The following is an 18,213-nucleotide window of genomic DNA, read 5'->3' on the forward strand; positions in this document are numbered from 1 at the left end:
AGTGAGACTGCCTATCACAAAATACAGAGTGGAGTATGGAAGCCATTCATGCTATTTAAAAGCAGCTGTTATTAAAGGAGGCTAATAGTGCTCTGTTATTTACCTGCCATAAAAGAGTCGCATCTCTAAGCAGTGGTTCATCATTTTTATCACAGTATAAAAAGTAAGCTCTTTTCCTCAGTGTCCTTACTTCCAAAAGTTTACAAATTAACAACCCAAGGAATGATCTGGCAGACAGGTATTTGAGGGGTTTTATGCTCCAAGTGAAGACTTCAGAACATTGCTCCAAAAGCACTCCCTGTATTTTGGATAAAATTAACTTTCTATTTGCAGGGGTTCCAGCAACAAACTGTACTATTACCACAGGAAAGGGATGGTATACGGCTGACAAACAGCTGATGAATGTGTCAGATATATGCATTCATTGAGTCAACTTTCTCAGTAATCAGTTTGGTCAAGATGAGTCAGTCAGGGAAAGAAAAGTATTTATCTGCAATCCTTGCTCTCCAAAGGTATATTGTTACAATACATGTGCATGCTGGGTCTATGTCCCCAGTACATGACTGTCAGAAGTTTCTACGATTTTTAATCTCTAAGACAGAGGCTCAGCCAACCCGCTTCTGCAGGTGGCAGAGTTACTTAGATTTGAGTCAACATTTGCCTGCAGTGGCCACATAAAAGTATTTGAGTGATTAGCATGTGCAAACCAGAATATAACAGGAGTGGTTACAGGATACCTCTTGGCAAATTCTGATTTATTATTGGCAAGCACTGTACTTTCCATGCCTGTTTAGGGAGAGTAATAAGTCTTACTGCCTCTTATTATCAGTTTCTTTTTCTGACCCAGAGGTGGAAAAAAATATGTATCCACAGTTCCTAGGGGAAATTCAGTGTGGATCTAGGATGGCAACATACCTCTAGAGAACAAGACTTAAAGGTAATTCTATTTTCTCCATATTAGATCCTCAAGATTGGAAACTAAGTTCTCCAGAGATACTGTATCATTAGTGAACAGATCATTAACAGAGAAGAAACCTACACCCCTGAGTTTCAAGCAGCTGTTAGTATTCCAATTGCAATCCCAAAGCAGAGTAACGCAACAAAAACTCAGCTACAGTAGAACCTCGTTAATTCACACTAATGATGCGAAGACTCATTGTTAATTTGAAAAATTCAGCAATCTGCAAAGTAAACAATACAAGAAAAAAGACAACTGCAATTTACTTTTAATTATTTATGCTGAAACTTCAAATAAGCTGGTAAAATGTACTATACAATATCTTGTAAAAGCAATGAAGTTTTGATCAAATTAGCCCTCATTAGAGGAATCTGCTTATCCATCCTTGCTGACAAGACAGGAAAGGTCACCTCGCTGCTGATAAAAAGGTGAGAAGAGCTGGAAAAGAATCACCCCTTTGCGTGTGTTTGTTCTATGGCCTACGATAATGGTAGCCTTTTCCAGATGCAGGTCTTTGGGCACTACTGAAAAATTATTTTATGAGAGAATGACAAAATATTCAGATAAGGTAGCTCTTCTTAAAGAGACATCCTATAGTTAATAAGGTAAGTAGACAGGTGTAGCAAAAGTGGTATCTCAACCAAAATTGAGGATTCTAAACTAAAAAAAAGGCACACATACACTTACAAGTAGGGGTGCATTGACAGAGATTTTTTGGGCTGATACCAATGGTCAATTTTTAAGGAGCCATATCCACCAATACTGACATGCACCCAGGCAGATTTGAGAGCAACACCAGGCTGGTAAGTCTGTTGTGCGGAAAGAGGCAAGTGGGGAGGAAAGGGGCATGGGGGGAACAGATTGAGGCCCCTGTGGTGAAGTAGGGACTGCACAGCTGGGGTGGAGCACAGGAATGAGCTGCGAGCAGCTCGTCGGGAGGGAGGCAGAGGGTGTTGGTGGCCCCTGCTGCTGCACGCACCCTGGAAGCGCACGGTGGGGGTGCCCCCAGATCTGCACGAGGCAAGGGCAGGCTGCTGCTGCGAGCCAGGGTGGTGCTGGGCTCCTCCCGGCAGGGGGCTGGGCCGGGCTGCACTCAGGGTGTGGGGCAGCGGCGCTGGGAGGGAGGTTATGGGAGGGGGCTGCAGCCATACCAAAATTTGCCATAGCCCCCACTCCCAGCCCCGAGTGCAGCCCAGTCCAGACCCTTGCTGGGAAGAGCCCACTACTGCCCTGGCCCCCTTCTCCAGCCTGCAGCAGCATCATGCCCACCCCCACCATGCCCTCCCAGGGTGCATGCAGGGACAGGAGCCACCCTCCCTCCGTGCCCCCCAAACAAGTTACTTGCAGCTCTGTCTTGTGCCCCGGGCATCCCAGCTGGGCAGCACCTACCCCTGCCCCAGCCCCACTCCCTTCACCACTGGGGCCTCAATCTGTCCCCCACTATGCACCTTCTCTCACAACACACTTACCAGCCAGACCTGGTTGCTCTCCATGCTGCTGGGCTGCACTCCTGGCCACCTGCATGCTGCACTGTGGCTGCACACATGCACAGGGTACTTATCAGCGACATTATCAGCCACATCAGCCAAAAAAAGCCAATTGATGATAATGTCAATTTTCCTTGTATTTTCCTTGTCAATCTGATACGGGACAGATGTATCAGTGTACCTCTACTTACAATATATATTTAAAAATCTATAACAAAACATCCTGCAAATCATGTAGGCCAGTTTAATTTGGATAACTGTTCTGCATGCGTCTTACTCCTGAATTGACATTGATCCAGGATAATAAACAAACCCACGGTATGTACAGACATTCACTTCACCTGATCTACAGTCACACCGCTTGGTTTACTTACTTACTTACTGTCCCGGGGTGGGGAGGTTCTGGGGGCTGAAAATAGCCCACTCAGTGTCGGGGGAAGAATAGGAAGAACACAGCCCCAGGGCTAGGGGCGGCTAGGGGCACCTGTACTCCAAACTACTGTGGACATACCGGGCTAACACCGTCCTGATCTAACTTAGATCTCCTCCTCAAGTGAACTAATTTAGATTGGGCTGACCATTTTTTGCCTGATTTAACCTTCCTGAATAGCTGCACAGTTTGGCACATAGACTGACCTAAGCCTAGTTTGATCAAAATAAGTATAATGTCTACACATACCCACAGTGATCAGACAATATTCAGACCATCATTCGAAAAAAAAAAATTAATTGCTGAAACAGTGCAGGACGTAACTTGAATGAATATTCAGAAACCTTAACCCGCTCTAGGTAAATGTCTAAAAAGGATAATCTTGATTATGGTGGATGGCCAAAAAATCTACAGAATTTTGATACATGTCTAGATAAATATTTAGGGCCTTTTACACATCAGATTCTGTTAACACACAAGGGAAGGTTTTGCTGGATAGTGTATGGAGGGAAGAGAATATTCTTCACTGAATAATCCCTCTCTGCTATCACAACAATTCAAAAGGGAAAGATTCAGTATCTGTGTTTGGAAGCTTCCTCACTCCATTGGCTGAGGACTTTGCAACCAAAAATAAAAACTATTGTGACAACTGAGCTGTACAACTATGTGGGTAGTTCAAAGGAAAGGTTCATTAAACTTAGTAGGAATCATCCTTGTTATTGACAGATTTCAAAAGAATAAAGGAATACAAAGCACAAGCCAGAGGGAAACTAAAATCTAGAAGACAGGTAAATTACTAACACAAAGTACTAGTAAAAAGACTTTTCATAGGTTGTGCAGATTTTTCTTGAAAACACAAAGAAGTACCATAACAGATGAACCAGTCCAAGTCCAAAGAATTCTCAGGTAAGACTCAAATTTCTTAAGATTAGTCCAGGACCCTTTATTCCCAGAGTGAACATTACCTATGACCTATGATTAGGCATTTAAAAAGGGGATGAAGTCTCATTCAAGCAGTCCTAATCCCAAAATAATCCTGCGTAACCATTACCAGGTACCTACAGGTTTCTTCAGACATTCTTATTGTCAGGCAATGGTAACGGGGTGACACACTCATATTCATCTGGTATCAGTATGTTGTGTCAAAATCTGTGTATAACATTGTTGATTTCAGAAATTCCTGCCAAATCTTCCTTTCCTGAATTACTGGAGGGCAAGGACTATTCTGAGATACCTTTTCTTATACCTAAATATCTTGTGAGCAAAAGTTAGAACAATGGGCAGTTTCATCTGACCCCTAAATTCAACTAGCTAGCTAGAAGTTACTTGAAACTACGCAAAATCGTAAAGAAATGCTTTACTCTTACAGTATTTCTGAAAATCAACAAGAATGAAGAAACAAACAAGAACCTTCATCTCTTTTTTGTGTATTATTACTGTCACTCCTATATAAGGTGTAGGAGTAAATTATTCTGATCAACTTCCCACAGGTTTACGAAGAATAAGGCAGAGATGTAGCCTACATAGACTGTAATGCTGTGGGAGTTAATGAAACATTAAACCTCTTGACATACAGTGTTAGGGAAAATGTGTTAGAGGAAATAACTGCTAGACATAGGCTAGTCTTGTAGTGAAAGTTTTATATTCCAATATAAGGAGGCAACCTAATCCGTTACGGTCTGAATCTAAGTCTGAAATTCTACTGCTAAATAGACGAGCTAGCGGACTTGGAATGTTATTTCCACCTTAAGCTTTCTTAAATGGCAAGTAATGGAAGGAAAGGGGGAATAGTTCTTACTAGGTAAATCAGCAGCATAATTGCATCTGATTTGCTCATGCACGCCAGGTGTTTTCAACAATGTCTGGGCCATCTGAAAATCTCTGTAGGTTTTAGGTTGAATCTGACTGGAGGCCAGAACCTAGACTTTCCTTTAGTCCCAAAATGACATGGCATCACCGGTTTTTGGTCGCTTCTTCCAAAATTGCACTGAACTAAGAGTTCTACCATAAATAGTCAGAAGCCCCTATAAGTGAGGCTGCTAAATGTCACTGAAGCCATGTATCTAAAAAAGAAAGGTAGTATTGTGATAGTCCCTATGGATGACTTTTCTTGGGATCTCTCTCTTCCACAGCTGGAGATGCTATAAAATGATGGCTTTAAGCATAGTCTGCTGTTGCTGCTCTGCAAAGGAGGAGTAGATTACAAATACATATCAGAGGTGCTACTTCATTGGACAAACTCCTTTGAGCAGAGATTTCTGGAAGCATGTGAATGGTATACTGCAGGGTGTCAAACTCTTGAAGGCCATCGGGCTGCCCAGAGGCCAGGTCGGGCTCACAGACCTGTCACCTACAGGATCCAGCATGTCTTGTACTGGCCTTCATGTCACTGGTCACGTGCACACCAGACAAGTCTCGCATGCTGCACATGGGGCTGATTCAAGACACGTATGCACCACAGTGGGCCTCATTTAGCCTGCAGGCCAGATCTTTGACACCTCTGGTATAATGCATCGGTTATGCTCATTTCAATCACAGGTAGGGTAATGAATGATGAGCAAGCAGCTCGTTCTAGGTGTGTGGATGGCAAGGACATCAACCTCAAAAAGATGGCAGTTTTCGGAAATGATGTCAGCTCATCTAAACCAGGGACCAAGTTACTCCTCTGGACACATGTTCCCGCATCAGTTTCAACAAGAATGAAGCAATGACTGCAAGATACAGATTGCAACTTAGTAGCTAGTAGCATGCAGGTAAAAAAAGTCAACTGCATCACTTGCCACAGCCTCAGCAGCTGTGGGTATTCTGCATCAGCTTCAACAGTTGAAAAACATCTGCAGTACTGCAACACATGCATCAGTCTCCATTCTCAGGAAATGTATCAAATGCAATGCTCTGGCTATATCAATATCTTTGGTGCACTGACTACAATTCTGACTGCAACAAATTAAACATCACAATCGTATGCACACAGTATACTTCAATTCCCTGATCATATGGTATTAACTCCCTAAATATTGGAGTAATTATAATAAAAGGCAAACAATGTGCTGATGATACAGGAATTGCAATGTGTTTTGTGTCTGCAGAGACACCAGATTTACCTTGGAGTGTATCAACTAACTGGATTTCTTATTTCAGCATCAAACACTGTATAAGGTTGCTCACCTCCTTGGAAAGGTACATTATTACAGAAAGGTTACACTGTAATAACTAGGACTTCATACAAAATCAATTTAGAGCCATAACAAATGCCACTAAGTTCCTACAGCATGTGCATTATGTCAGTTAGCCTAAAGGACACAATAGGGCCCAGAATACAACTTAAAGACTGAGTAAGCGTGGGCTCTCTAAACTTCATTGCTTTTCTTGGTACTAAAGTAAACTGCAAAAGGTCTGAACAACTCAGCTAAAATACATTTGTGTGATAAACACCCCCTCTAAAAAGCTTGTTTGGAGAGAGTAATGGAGAAGGGTGTTATTAAGCATAGAAATAACAAGTTTTCTAAATTACAAGGCAGTCCACTGCACTTCTGCATTTACTAGTTGTAAAGCTCACGATGCCTCCTTCTGAGACTACGCAGATATCAGAAGAATCTAGCAGTCGCATGACTAACCCTAATTACCAGTGCTCATGCTTGCTCTCTCTAGCCCGCTTCTGTAGCTTGAAAATCCAAACTTTAACTAGAAAATGTTTTCTATTTTCTCCACCCTAGCCAGTGCACCTGTAACAATGCTTCAGATGTTGGTTGCTTTTAAAATTTATTTTCATATGAAAAAAAGTAAAAAGGTAATTGAAACAGAAGATTCAGCACCTCCTGGTTCAGTTTCTTAAACCTGAAAGCAGCAGGTAACTAGAGGAAAAGGTTTGGCTTCTTTCCTTTTGGGTGATGAGGTTCCAGCTGTGCATTTGCCGAGTTGGTACAGCACTGGAATGTCACCAAAGAGGCCAAGCCAGCCAATCAGAACACAGCTTTAGGTAATCAGTGTCCAAAGACTTATTATTAACATGCCACTATGGGATCCTACAGGGTACGAGGATGGTGGTTGAGCAGAGAGGACAATGAGTTGTGATTAAGTATTGTTCTCAGTCACTGAGTGAGCCAGCACAAGAGAATGGATTGTGATTATAAATTAGGGGTGGGTTATTGCTATGCATGGCTCCACTTGCCACTGTTCTCATTTCAGGCTGTACACTTAGAACGGGAGGAAGGTGAAGAAAGGGCGGTTAGTTTTTCGTCTTCATTAATCCTATGTGATTTGCCACTCCTGTAGCATCTCACTTTTTCATAATGGTAGGAGCTATGTGAATACACTCTAGTTGATTTCATTTGATGACTTTCTTTTGGAGCCAGCTGAAGAGGCAAACCCTCTTTAACTAATCATTTACAGGTTTTACTTCCTCTGCATGTAAGTTGGGAGCATCCTTTATCAGTTACATAGCCAACAGTGATGTTTCTTCAGCTGTGTGGGTACTAATCATCCAGTCTGTATCAATCCATGCTTATATGCCCCTGTTTCATTTCCTGCTGGGTTTGCCCAGTGCAAATAGCACTGTCATGTGCAAAGCAAATGAATTCAACGATTGCCTACACAGCAGAGTAAGTCTCTGTTCACAGAATGGCTCAAAATGTGGCTTAAAATGTATTACTTATAAGATTTCCTTTGCCGCCAAAGGCCTACCGCAACATTGTTTTAGTGTCCTTGATTGGTTTCCTCAATGACTGATAGAGACTGAAAAAAGCAAGGCAACTACTACTTTGTTATCTGGAAGCAGTGTGCATTTCCTGCTCCATTTTGATGCCCTTTGAGATATCAAACAAAAGAAAAGAGAAATAAAATGTAACATACATCTTCAGGCTTAGTCTATTTAACAAAAAAGATTCATTGATAAAACAGGGCACCTCTACATGTGTTATTAATGCATGCAGCTTGCTGGCAGCTGCCCCACAAGTGGGACAACTGCCAGTGAGCCCCCAGATGAGTGGGGAAGCAGAGAGCTCACCAGTCCTGGTGCTGCTCAGGGAGCTGGGAGTTGAGCAACACCAGGACCAGGGACAGAGAATTCCCCCCTTCCTCTGTGGCCCCCTTCTGGTGTGGCTGACCAGGAGCAAATCTGCTCCCAGTCAGCATCAACACAAGTGCTACTGCAAAGCAACTAGTGTGCAGCTAATCTAGTAGCTGCACTTACACGTACTAACTGATTTAGTGCACAGTAAATGCCACGCACATGTAGACGGTGACACTTAACTGTGCAGTAGATTAGTCTAGTGCACAGAAAAGAATCTCATATAGATGAACCCACAGTAAGTTACATATCTCAAAAACAAGTACAAATGTGCAGCTTGTGTTGCTTGGTTAGCTGGCTTCTGGTTTATTGCTGGTACCAAAGTACTGTAAATTGTAACATATGATAATTTTGTGTTTTGAACTTGGGTTTCTCTTGAGGTTTAATTCTTTTTTTATTTATACTGTCATATTAAGATGACACCCATGTTATCCACCAATACTCATGCTTCAGTACTAATTTCTCCTTGTCTTTTGCCTTAGTACAAATTTCTCTTCAGTGCAACTCCTTTTTTATTTCTACCTCCATCTCTTCTGAAACCAGCTACACAAAAACTTCTCAGTGCTTTTGTCCCATCCCCTGACTCTACTGTGTATTTTCTCTCTTTCCCTTTTACAAGTGTGCCAAGCTCCCTTCTATAACTCCTTCAGAAATACCCAAGCTTCTTTCTTCAGTGAAAATGTTAAGCCACAGTAACTACACCACTGTTTGTCTGACCTGTGTTATACAGTATTTTTCCTACTTGTGACTTCTGACTGTAAACAGTTTGAAACAGAACCTTGTAATTTCACGTAATTCATTAGTGTACAATAAAGTGTATGTTCATGGCACTACCCATGCCATAACAACATACAGTCTTAGGAAAAAGCAACCAGAGATAGTATATGATGAGATGATTAATAAAGCAATGTTCCCTTTCCTCTTCCTATTCAAAAGTGGCAACTGTTATCCAAATTATAGCAATCCTGATTTGAGTTAGTTACTGAGTTAATGACAGATTCCATTTCCCCAGGCCAGTGAATATAAATGTACAGGTCACAACTTCTGCAAGGAGTGGTCACTAAAGGCAATTAGGGGGTGCTCATGAGGCCTTAAAATACAATTGTAATGAAAAGCAAAGGAAGTGTTACTTTGTTTACTTTTCCTAAGGTCAACTGGTGTTTTTCAGCTGGTCAGAACATGCACACACAATTTATATAGGCCTATTGCTATCAATGATACATTTTCCACCTCCACATAAACTATAGATACAACCATGATTTTTTTTTCCATTTCAAATGAGGGACTACCAACCTGAAAAAGTTGAGAAGCTGCCTTATGTTACCTGGCAAACTATAATAAAACACTTGGATCCCTTCTCTTTGAAATCAAAAGGAAAAATTCTCACTGATTCCAATAGAAAGATCAGGCCCAGTGTTTGTATCTCATCTATAACGGCCAAGGTTAAATCAAACTCACCTCCACTTCTTTGACTATCTTGGTGATTGACTGTTCAGACTCAGCAGCACATTTTTCCTTTATTAATCCTTCATTCTTCAACTCAAGTTCTTCTTTCACTTTTAAAAGGTTTTTATACTTATTTAAAAGATCCTGAAATTCCACCTCCTTTTCTTTAATTGTACCATCAAGTTTCTAACAAAGCAAAATAAAGAATACAGAAAAAAATTCTGAAAACTTATTCTAATTGTACTATTGTTAAAAAAAAAAAAGAACAATTGATACAAATTTAAGACGACACATTTTGGGCTGATATTGTTCATACTCTTTGTTGTCTAGAGAAAGAGTCCAGCATGAGACCAAAATAGAATTTAAAAAAAAAAAGTAGTTGCCTACGTCAATTGTCCAACTTCCTCAATGTTAGTTAAGCACAAGTTCCAGGATCCTGTCCTTTATCCACAGGCCAGGTTTGAGATGCACTGTAAGCATACCACTGATTTCCTTCCAGTGTACCTTCACCCCCTTTTAAAGGGAATCGTTTCTAAGGATGAGAAGGCATTTCACTATCTAGCCCCATTCCTTAACCTCTAGTTTTCCGGGAACAAATTCCAGGCTGTGGATGTTTTGGAGCTTTCAGAGCATCTTGTTACAACAGCAAAACGTCTATGCAAGCATTGGATCCTTCTGCTCCATCACCCCCCACCAGGTCCTAATAAGAAGTCTTGCTGAATGCCACATCTATGTAATTGTGTATCTATTCTGTAAAGACAGTATTACAAAAACTGAAGGATTATCAGAGAAATCAACATTAATTTAAATACAAATGGGATTTTGTAATCGTTCTTCATATAAAAATCAAAAGATATTTTTTCATTTTGGCTTGAGTCTACCTACCTGAAGCAATAGATCCTTTTGATTGACACTGTCTGTTAGTCGCTTGATAACTAGTTCTTGGCTCTGTAACTTCTGATTGCTTTCACTCAAAAGAATATTGTAATGATGTTCCACTGCTTTTTCTTTCTCAATCATTTCACCATGTAATTTCTCTAGCTGATTTCTAAGGTCCTACAAAAAATGAAACTGAATATTTAGTAAATCAGCTTTACAAAAAACTTAAGATTGACAACCCATGTCATTAGTTTAACTTCCCATTGCTTTAAATTACTCATATCATTGAATGTTCTAAAGAATATATTTAAGCCACTGTCTTCCTTTTGACACTTTAAGAATAAAGTTAAAGAAATGAAACTTTTAAATGAGGTGTCAATACCATCTTCTATAGATCTATGGTATTATTGTTTTAATGCCTTTCATACAGAATGACTGGACTCCAAGGCTGCCGAGGATCTCTCACATACTTGCTTTGTCATTGTCAGTCAGAATGAACTTTCATTTCTGAATCAAAGCAATTTACTCCTTCACCAGAAATAGAGGAAAATTGCTTTAGTAGTAATTCAGGTTGTCATCTTTTCCTTCTCCTCTTATACAACAGGAATTCTCGCACTAAATTTGTGTTACTACTTGCCCTTACATTAACAAAAAGAACAGAAGTGTTAAAACCTTTCCCCTCCCCACTAGCAGAAACTTTAAACTACCAACCAGGAAACAAAGGTTAGCCTTGTGATTACAGTACTGGAAGGGGACTCAGGAGACATAGGTTCAACTTGCAGCTCTGTCAAATACTTCTTGCACAATCCTAGGCAAGTTACTTTATTTCTTCATGCTTTAGTTCCCCCTTAAAAACACCTCTTATCTATTTTTAAGCTTTCAGGTAGGCCCTCTTTTTATTAATGTACAGTGCCAAGTACCATGGAGATGTGATCTGGACTAGAGCTTCTAGACACTACCATAATTCAAATAATAATATTCCTTATTCTGCAAGCTACATTTCTATTTAAGCCAATGCTATTTTCTCTCTTAGTCCTTATACTGATTCTTAATCTAAAGATGTGGCCTTATGTGGGGTAAGACTTTAGACAAGCTGTGCTTCAAGCAATGATATAATAACCCCTTCTCCAATGTCTTCCATTAACTGCTAATAGATCAGATCCAATCATGAAGCCAAAGAACATACACAGGGAGCATATGCAGAAGTGAGCTCCTATAAAGTACCTCTTATTAACATTTAGATCCTAGTGACAGAACTGAGGAGAGGAGCATAGGACAAGGGAAAAAATCAGTAAGAGTAACTTCATTCGTCATAGACTTCCTCTCCCCCATCGCGCTTCTTTCATCACCTCTCATTGGTTGCTGCCGTGTAAAAAAAATCTATTTATTGTAAAAGAGGGTGTAGGACCTCCATTACCAGGAGTTTTTAAATGCAGGTCTAGCATGGGTTACACAGATAGGAGTGTGCCTGGAGCAGGGAGTTGGACTAGATAATCTCTTGAGGCCCATTCCAGCCCCATTATTCTTTGATGCTAAAGGGGGAAGGATGGGAGGCTTTTGTCTTCCTCTAGTTTTATAACCTTTTTACTTCACAGTAGGGAGAACTAAAATACTTGGGATAAGTATTTTATAGCAGAAACTAAGCAGGGGCTTAAGAGAACAGAAGAACTGACTAATACTGAAGAGATATAAAGTATATGCAAGAATGTGTATACAATTATCTTCTCATAAAAGTTGGCTTTAGATAAGCTTTAGGTACATTTGTCTTACTTCCATTTCTAGAAGTAGCAAAATATGAAGTATGAGTTTCAAATGTTGTGTATATCGCACAATCAGTAGTCACAATTAAAGTTAATATTTAACAACAGTGGGAAGATAGCATAGATGTCTCTTAAGTGTAGGGAAATATTACTGGTGACACTTTAATTACAGTCCCTTTACTGTTGCATGCTATTTTCTTGATTTTATGACTTTGCATTATGCAGGTTCACATCAAATCCTTAACGTTATTTTAATTGCTTTGGTGTTTTACTTCTATTTGCTTTATCCAAATTGTCATTTAAACTGCCTTTTTCCATATGTTAAATGTAGTTTTATTACTAGTCAGTTAAGAAATCACTAATAGCTGCTTCAAGGTAAACAATTGCTATGACTGAAATACTGGGCAAACTCAGACCCCATTTCTACAAATTAGTTAATGCAGAGAGTCCTGTGGAGACCAATGGGGCAACTTGCATGAGTAGGGCTATTTGAATAAGACTTGCAGGGTCAAACCCAAACTTGGTCCCAGCTTAAGATACCATCTGTATCACTTGCATTTGGGGGGTTGTGTATGTTTCTACTTTCATTTCATTTCATTATTACAGACTGCACTGTCACATGACTTTCTGGAAACAGCACATTTCAGAGCTGCTTCAAGAGCCTTTGGTTCCATGTCATGGAACTCCTAAACCGGGTCACATGTAGACCATGAACTGGAATTCAAGGATTAATTGAAAAGTCATGCTTTTCACTATACCTGCCACAGTTCCTTGCCTCTTATTTTTACACTGAGGCTTTAAAAAATGCACTGATATTTGACAGCTGAGGCTTTAAATAGTTATGATCTGGCTCTTTTGTGTAACCCCAATGGAATCCAGCACTCCATATCTTTGATGAACAGAAGTTAGAAAGTTTTATGGAAAGAAGTTGTAAGCATGCCTGGATAGAAAAAGAGATTGCTGTAGTAAAGATAATAGTACTGTTCCCTACACAATATCAGCACCAGTCTAGGTGTAAAAATCAGTCCTTGTGAAAGAAACATAGAGACTCCTCCTTGAGTGACACGGATGTTATGGTCAAGGAAGAGAAAGGGGGGTGGGAATTGGACAGACAAGGTGTAGTCATTTCTAAACAGAGGAGATTCTGTGGGATAGTCATCTTATAGATACTTTGGAAGCACTTGCTCTGCCTATGAGATCCCCAAATTTTTGCCAGACTAAGCCAGGATTGGAACTGAAAATTATTGTCTCTGCATGAGTTAGGATGCTGTAACACACAAGACTATCCATCACTGTAGTAGATTGCTTGAACTCATTGACCACTCAAACTGGCCAAGAGAAAGCCTACTGGTTTCTATACATCGAGTTGCAAGGACAATATAGTACCTATATGCTCTCGTTTATGCACTGAGAGCATACTTTTGCAATCCTTTCTGCCAACCTCTCTCTCAGGGGACATTTCTATGATTCATGATAGTTGAACTAAGAAAAAAAAATGAATGTGAAACACTATAATGTTGGCTGAAGATTGGAGCAGGTGCCTCCCCCTCCTTGTCAGATAGAAAAACAGATTGGTGAATAATTAAAGCTTGAACTGCCAAAAACCTCCCTTTCTATATAACAGAGAGCGCAGACAAGGTAAATTCTGGTTAACGAGTTATTCTTCATTTCCCAACCGATAAATATATCTTAATCATAAATTTAGGCCAGGACAGAAAAGCTACATAAGATATTTCATCATCAAAGGCTGAACAAATTCTTGGATTTCAAGTTTTACCGAAGAAATACTGAGACCATGTTTCTACGTGCATACACAGCATTAGGCGCACATGGCATTTTAAATGTGCTGATCTTTCCTCCTAGTCAGTTCTATAGGAAGCAGCTTGTTAAATAAGTTGCGTCTCATCAGTTAGTAGTTCTAGCAAATTACCAGAACTGATAATGATGCTGATCTAAAAATGGTTCCACCTAAGGAGATATATCTATAGCTACCGAGGTGCCTGCAACTATAGAGGGACTATCCGAGGGACAGGAAGGAGTGTGTTTTTTCAATAATCCAATGAATAGCAGAGGTGCAAAACCAGGACAGAGTAGCCATTTTGAGGAGAATATCCATGTCAATTATTTAGGGAGAAAACTTTTAGTTCTGTATGTTGCCAGTGGTTTCAAAAACAGATCCCATCCAACAGGCTTGCACCTATATTTAATTTAGCTTCTGCCCTCATTGGTAGAATGGGGTAGACTTGTGCAAAGTGGTGACCTGGCAAGTTCAGACTGGGAAAGCAGGGTGAAGGAACTTTCCTGGGTTTTCCTCTCTGCCACAGAACATCATAAGCCTGTCTCCCTACATAATTCTGCACAGAAACAGATATCATTACAGTTATGCCATGTGAAAGATCATAAAAAAAAAATCCTAATAAAAAACTGGAAACAGCCGAGACGGCATCTAATTAAGGATCTGGAGGAAGAATGTCTCTGCCTTCCACAACCGTTTTCTTAGTTTTAGTTTCATAGACTGATATACAGTTAAAATAGACGTATCTGAAAACATTAAACAGAACAGCATCTTTAAGGCTGTTCCCATATAAAGTTCAGTAAAGTGGTTTTCGATTTGTCAGAGAGCAAAATATCATAGTACATTTTTTACTCCCACATACCAACTATTTAATGAGTAACATTTCACAGGCACTGCTATATCCAAATGTACTTGCAGCTCTGAAATTGAAGCAGCCATTGTGCAAGGAATGGAAGATAGGTCAAGGATGTAATTTTTAGAAGATTGCTCATCTTTTGGCAGAGACATTTTTCCCCAAGGAATTAATCATTTACATGAGGAACTTGGACAGAATACAGTTGAGTAGACATTTGTAATGGCTCTAACTTTGAAGCCCCCTGAATCCTGCCTTTCCTATTTAGATTTATATGCTAGCTTCCTTAAAAAAAAATAATAATGAAAGAGGTTTTGAATAGAGAGTTAAAAGTAAAATGAAGTAAATCAATAAAAGTATGCTTTTTATGACTGCTGAACTGACAGGAGTCATCTGCTCTTTTTCCTAACCTCAGTACCCAGAAGAAATTTCAAGGAACAGCATACATTAAGATACCATGATGGCAACTTAACCACACCTGATATCCAACCAAAGCTGTAACTCAAATAACTAGATCTTGTTGGTGAAAAGTCTATTTGTTTGTAAGGAAAGAGATCCCTCTACTGGATTTATGTAATACTGCAGGAGACCAACTGCAACTTTCATCCATACCTATTACATTGAGAGGTCCTTGCTTAATAAATGGAATACAAGGATCGAAAAAGAGCATTTGCCAGCAGAAGTTGTTTTAACACAGAGCATAGCCTAACACACAACCTCACATGGTTAGCCTCTGCTAAAACACAACTGTTCTTGTAAAACTGGCCATGGTTAAATCTGTTTAATGAAATTTTTTTTTTTTTTTTCTTTACAAGTATAAGCTCATTGTGTCTTCTGTTATTCAACATGGTTCCAAGTAAATCTTATTTAAAAGGCAGTGCCAAAGCTGTTACGAGTCAGCCTTCCCTAACTAAGAAAGGAGTTTGGTTCATCTCTTTGGTTGATGCTGCTGCTACAGCTGAAGAACCTGGTCTCTGCCCAAACAGGTGGTGACAGGACTTAAGTAAAATCCATGTGACAAGAAACAGGGGAAAAGGAAAAAGTGTGCTTTAGGACAGGCGTTCAGTACAGCTCATCTTCAACGTAAAAACAGGAAACCTGATCTTTCACTTTGCTGCCATGCTTGCTGAAGCTGAATGTGCTGATCCAGACATTAAAGAAAGGTGAAAGGTGCCAAACATCAAGTAGAGAGCAGCAAAGAAATTAATGAACAGAGCTAGTACTCGAGGCTCGTTCTGTATCATGATTAGCCAATCCTTTGCTCTTGAGGTTTTACAAGTAGGAACTGAGATTAAAGAGTACAGGGTTTACAGAGAACAAGGAGCACTAGTAATAGCAAGTGGGAGTTTGGTTCCCAATGGTAACCTCTGGCTAACTCATTCTGACATTACATCAGTGCTGAAAAGAAAAAGTTTAAATCTGAGCAATGTCATTTAAGATCATTTACAAAATATACTTAGCCTGACAGGTATAATATGATTATTATAAAATGTACAATACTAGAGGAGCTAGAGATTCCACCCATAGCAAGACTGAAGTTGAACTTTTCCATTTCCTATTTTATACAGGACTCAACCACAGGCCAAATTAAAAATCTTTAGAATATGTTCCAGTCAGCTAGAACAATTTAAGGACAAACAAAACACACACCACTCTTTTGGGCTGTATCCTTTGAACAGTGAATTAATTCATTACAGACAAAAGGACATGCTAGAAACTGCATCAGCTATATTAAAAGCTTTAAAAAGTAGGGAAAAAATGTGATAACAACATTAATGGTTTTGTCGCATCTGCTCTTCTGGAGTTGAGCTTCATCCAATTCCTTTTCCATTTTCTCTCTTTCTAGATTCAAATCATTTAGCTCTTGATCAGTCCTCTTAATTCTCCGTTGCAGTTTACGATTCTCCGTGTCTTTTGTCAGATTTTCTGAACGCAGCTCTGCGAGGAGGGCCTCTTTTTCCATCAAGAGCGCTTGATAATCCTCAGCCCCCTAGAATAAAAAAAAAAAAACCAACAGTCATAGTATACAGTTATTTCACATGGCTGGAAGCCTATACTCCCACCTACTTTTCTTCCTGAACTCCCTTCAATAGTTTCACCTTTAAACTGAAAAATACAGTGCAATCTCAATTACCCAAATAACATGGGAAGTATTATATCAAATATTCTCTTGATTATCTAAACTGATGTGATAAAAGGACTCCAAATGAGATCTAGGATGGGATAACAAGAAATCTGAATAATTAACGTTAAGGAAATAAAGTCCGAGCTGCAGCGAGTACAAAGTGAAAATGAAATTATTTTGGGGACTTAGGGAAAGGATAATAATGCATAAAGCTTTTCATCTTTACATCACTGGTTTGACTTTGGTCAAGTGCATGCTGCATATATGAAGACGAAAATACGGTCTTTGTCCGCTTGACATCATGCACACTATTACAGTCAGCTTCCTTACTGATGATCACAGCACGGAACACAGCAAAGGAATGGGACATGGAGCCTGACCTACTCGCACTACTGGGGGAGGGCACCGGGGCTTCCAGCTCAAGAATGAAACTACTCGGCAGGTAACGAGAAGAGAAAGGCTTGGCCTGGCTCCCACTTTGCTGCGTTGGTTCTCTAGACAGGAGAATTTGGATTTCAACTTAACTTTGGACCTTGTAGAGAATAATGTGCACTTAAAATGGGAAACAAAGGTTGTAGATCTCTAAATAAGACTTTACTTGTATAAAACTGAAAGAATTGCAGCTCTTAAGCCACCTATTTACTCAGATGCCAAGATTTAAAATGGATTTAAAAGACATTTTATTTAACCCTACTGATGGCGTTTTGTTTGTTTGTTTTCTTCAATTTGTGGGGTATCTCTTCATGTCTTTGATGTATCTATTCATAAAGCAATACTATTTTTAAAGCTGCTGTTCCATTAGACTACAACCGATGCATTTCAGTCCAAAGCAATGATGGAGGTAGTCACAACGATTCGAGCCATTCAGAAAAATCTGATGCACAGACAGCGCATCTAATATGTCCCATAGCTTTCCGCTCGTTCTCTCATGATATTCTGGTCTCCTACATGAGCAGTCATCACTTTCTTTTTCTATAAATGTTATTTTAGTTACTCAAGTTGAGAATGAGTTATTAGTTTTTTATTCAAGACAAATCCAAAAACATAAAAGCAAATACATACTTAAGTTGTGGACTCCAATTCTCATTTTATGAAGCACCTACTGTTTCACAAAATAAGGCCTTTAGAGTGCAGAACTACCATCATAAAGCCCTTCCTCCTCTGCCCACATGGAAGTGTTATTAAATCACTGTTTTCTAACAAACATTTCACATTATTACAAAAAAATAAAATAAAACCCAAACAAGTCTCACGCACCCACTCCCAGTCTGCTAATGAAGAAGAGACAGCTGTGTGCTGTCACCATACTTATGGCAATACAACCCCAAATGTTGCATTGTCTCCCCTAGTTGTCTCAGATACATGGATAGAACCAATACTATAGCCCTGCAAAATCCCCCAAGAGGCATTTC

The 18,213-nt window shown here is 39.7% G+C and overlaps 1 protein-coding gene across 1 annotated transcript in view; it reads right to left on the reverse strand.

Moving 5' to 3' along the window:
* Positions 1-18,213, reverse strand: part of CDK5RAP2 (CDK5 regulatory subunit associated protein 2) — a 109,296-nt gene that overhangs the window by 67,495 nt on the left and 23,588 nt on the right. The window contains exons 12-14 of the mRNA XM_006269450.4: positions 16,448-16,666; positions 10,275-10,445; positions 9,402-9,575 (exon numbers count right to left, since the gene is read on the reverse strand). Coding sequence (XP_006269512.2) covers positions 9,402-9,575; positions 10,275-10,445; positions 16,448-16,666 — 564 coding nt within the window. The remainder of the gene's footprint in view (positions 1-9,401; positions 9,576-10,274; positions 10,446-16,447; positions 16,667-18,213) is intronic.

The sequence above is a fragment of the Alligator mississippiensis genome, chromosome 12 (genome assembly GCF_030867095.1).
Source record: "Alligator mississippiensis isolate rAllMis1 chromosome 12, rAllMis1, whole genome shotgun sequence".
NCBI classification, from domain to species: Eukaryota; Metazoa; Chordata; order Crocodylia; family Alligatoridae; genus Alligator; species Alligator mississippiensis.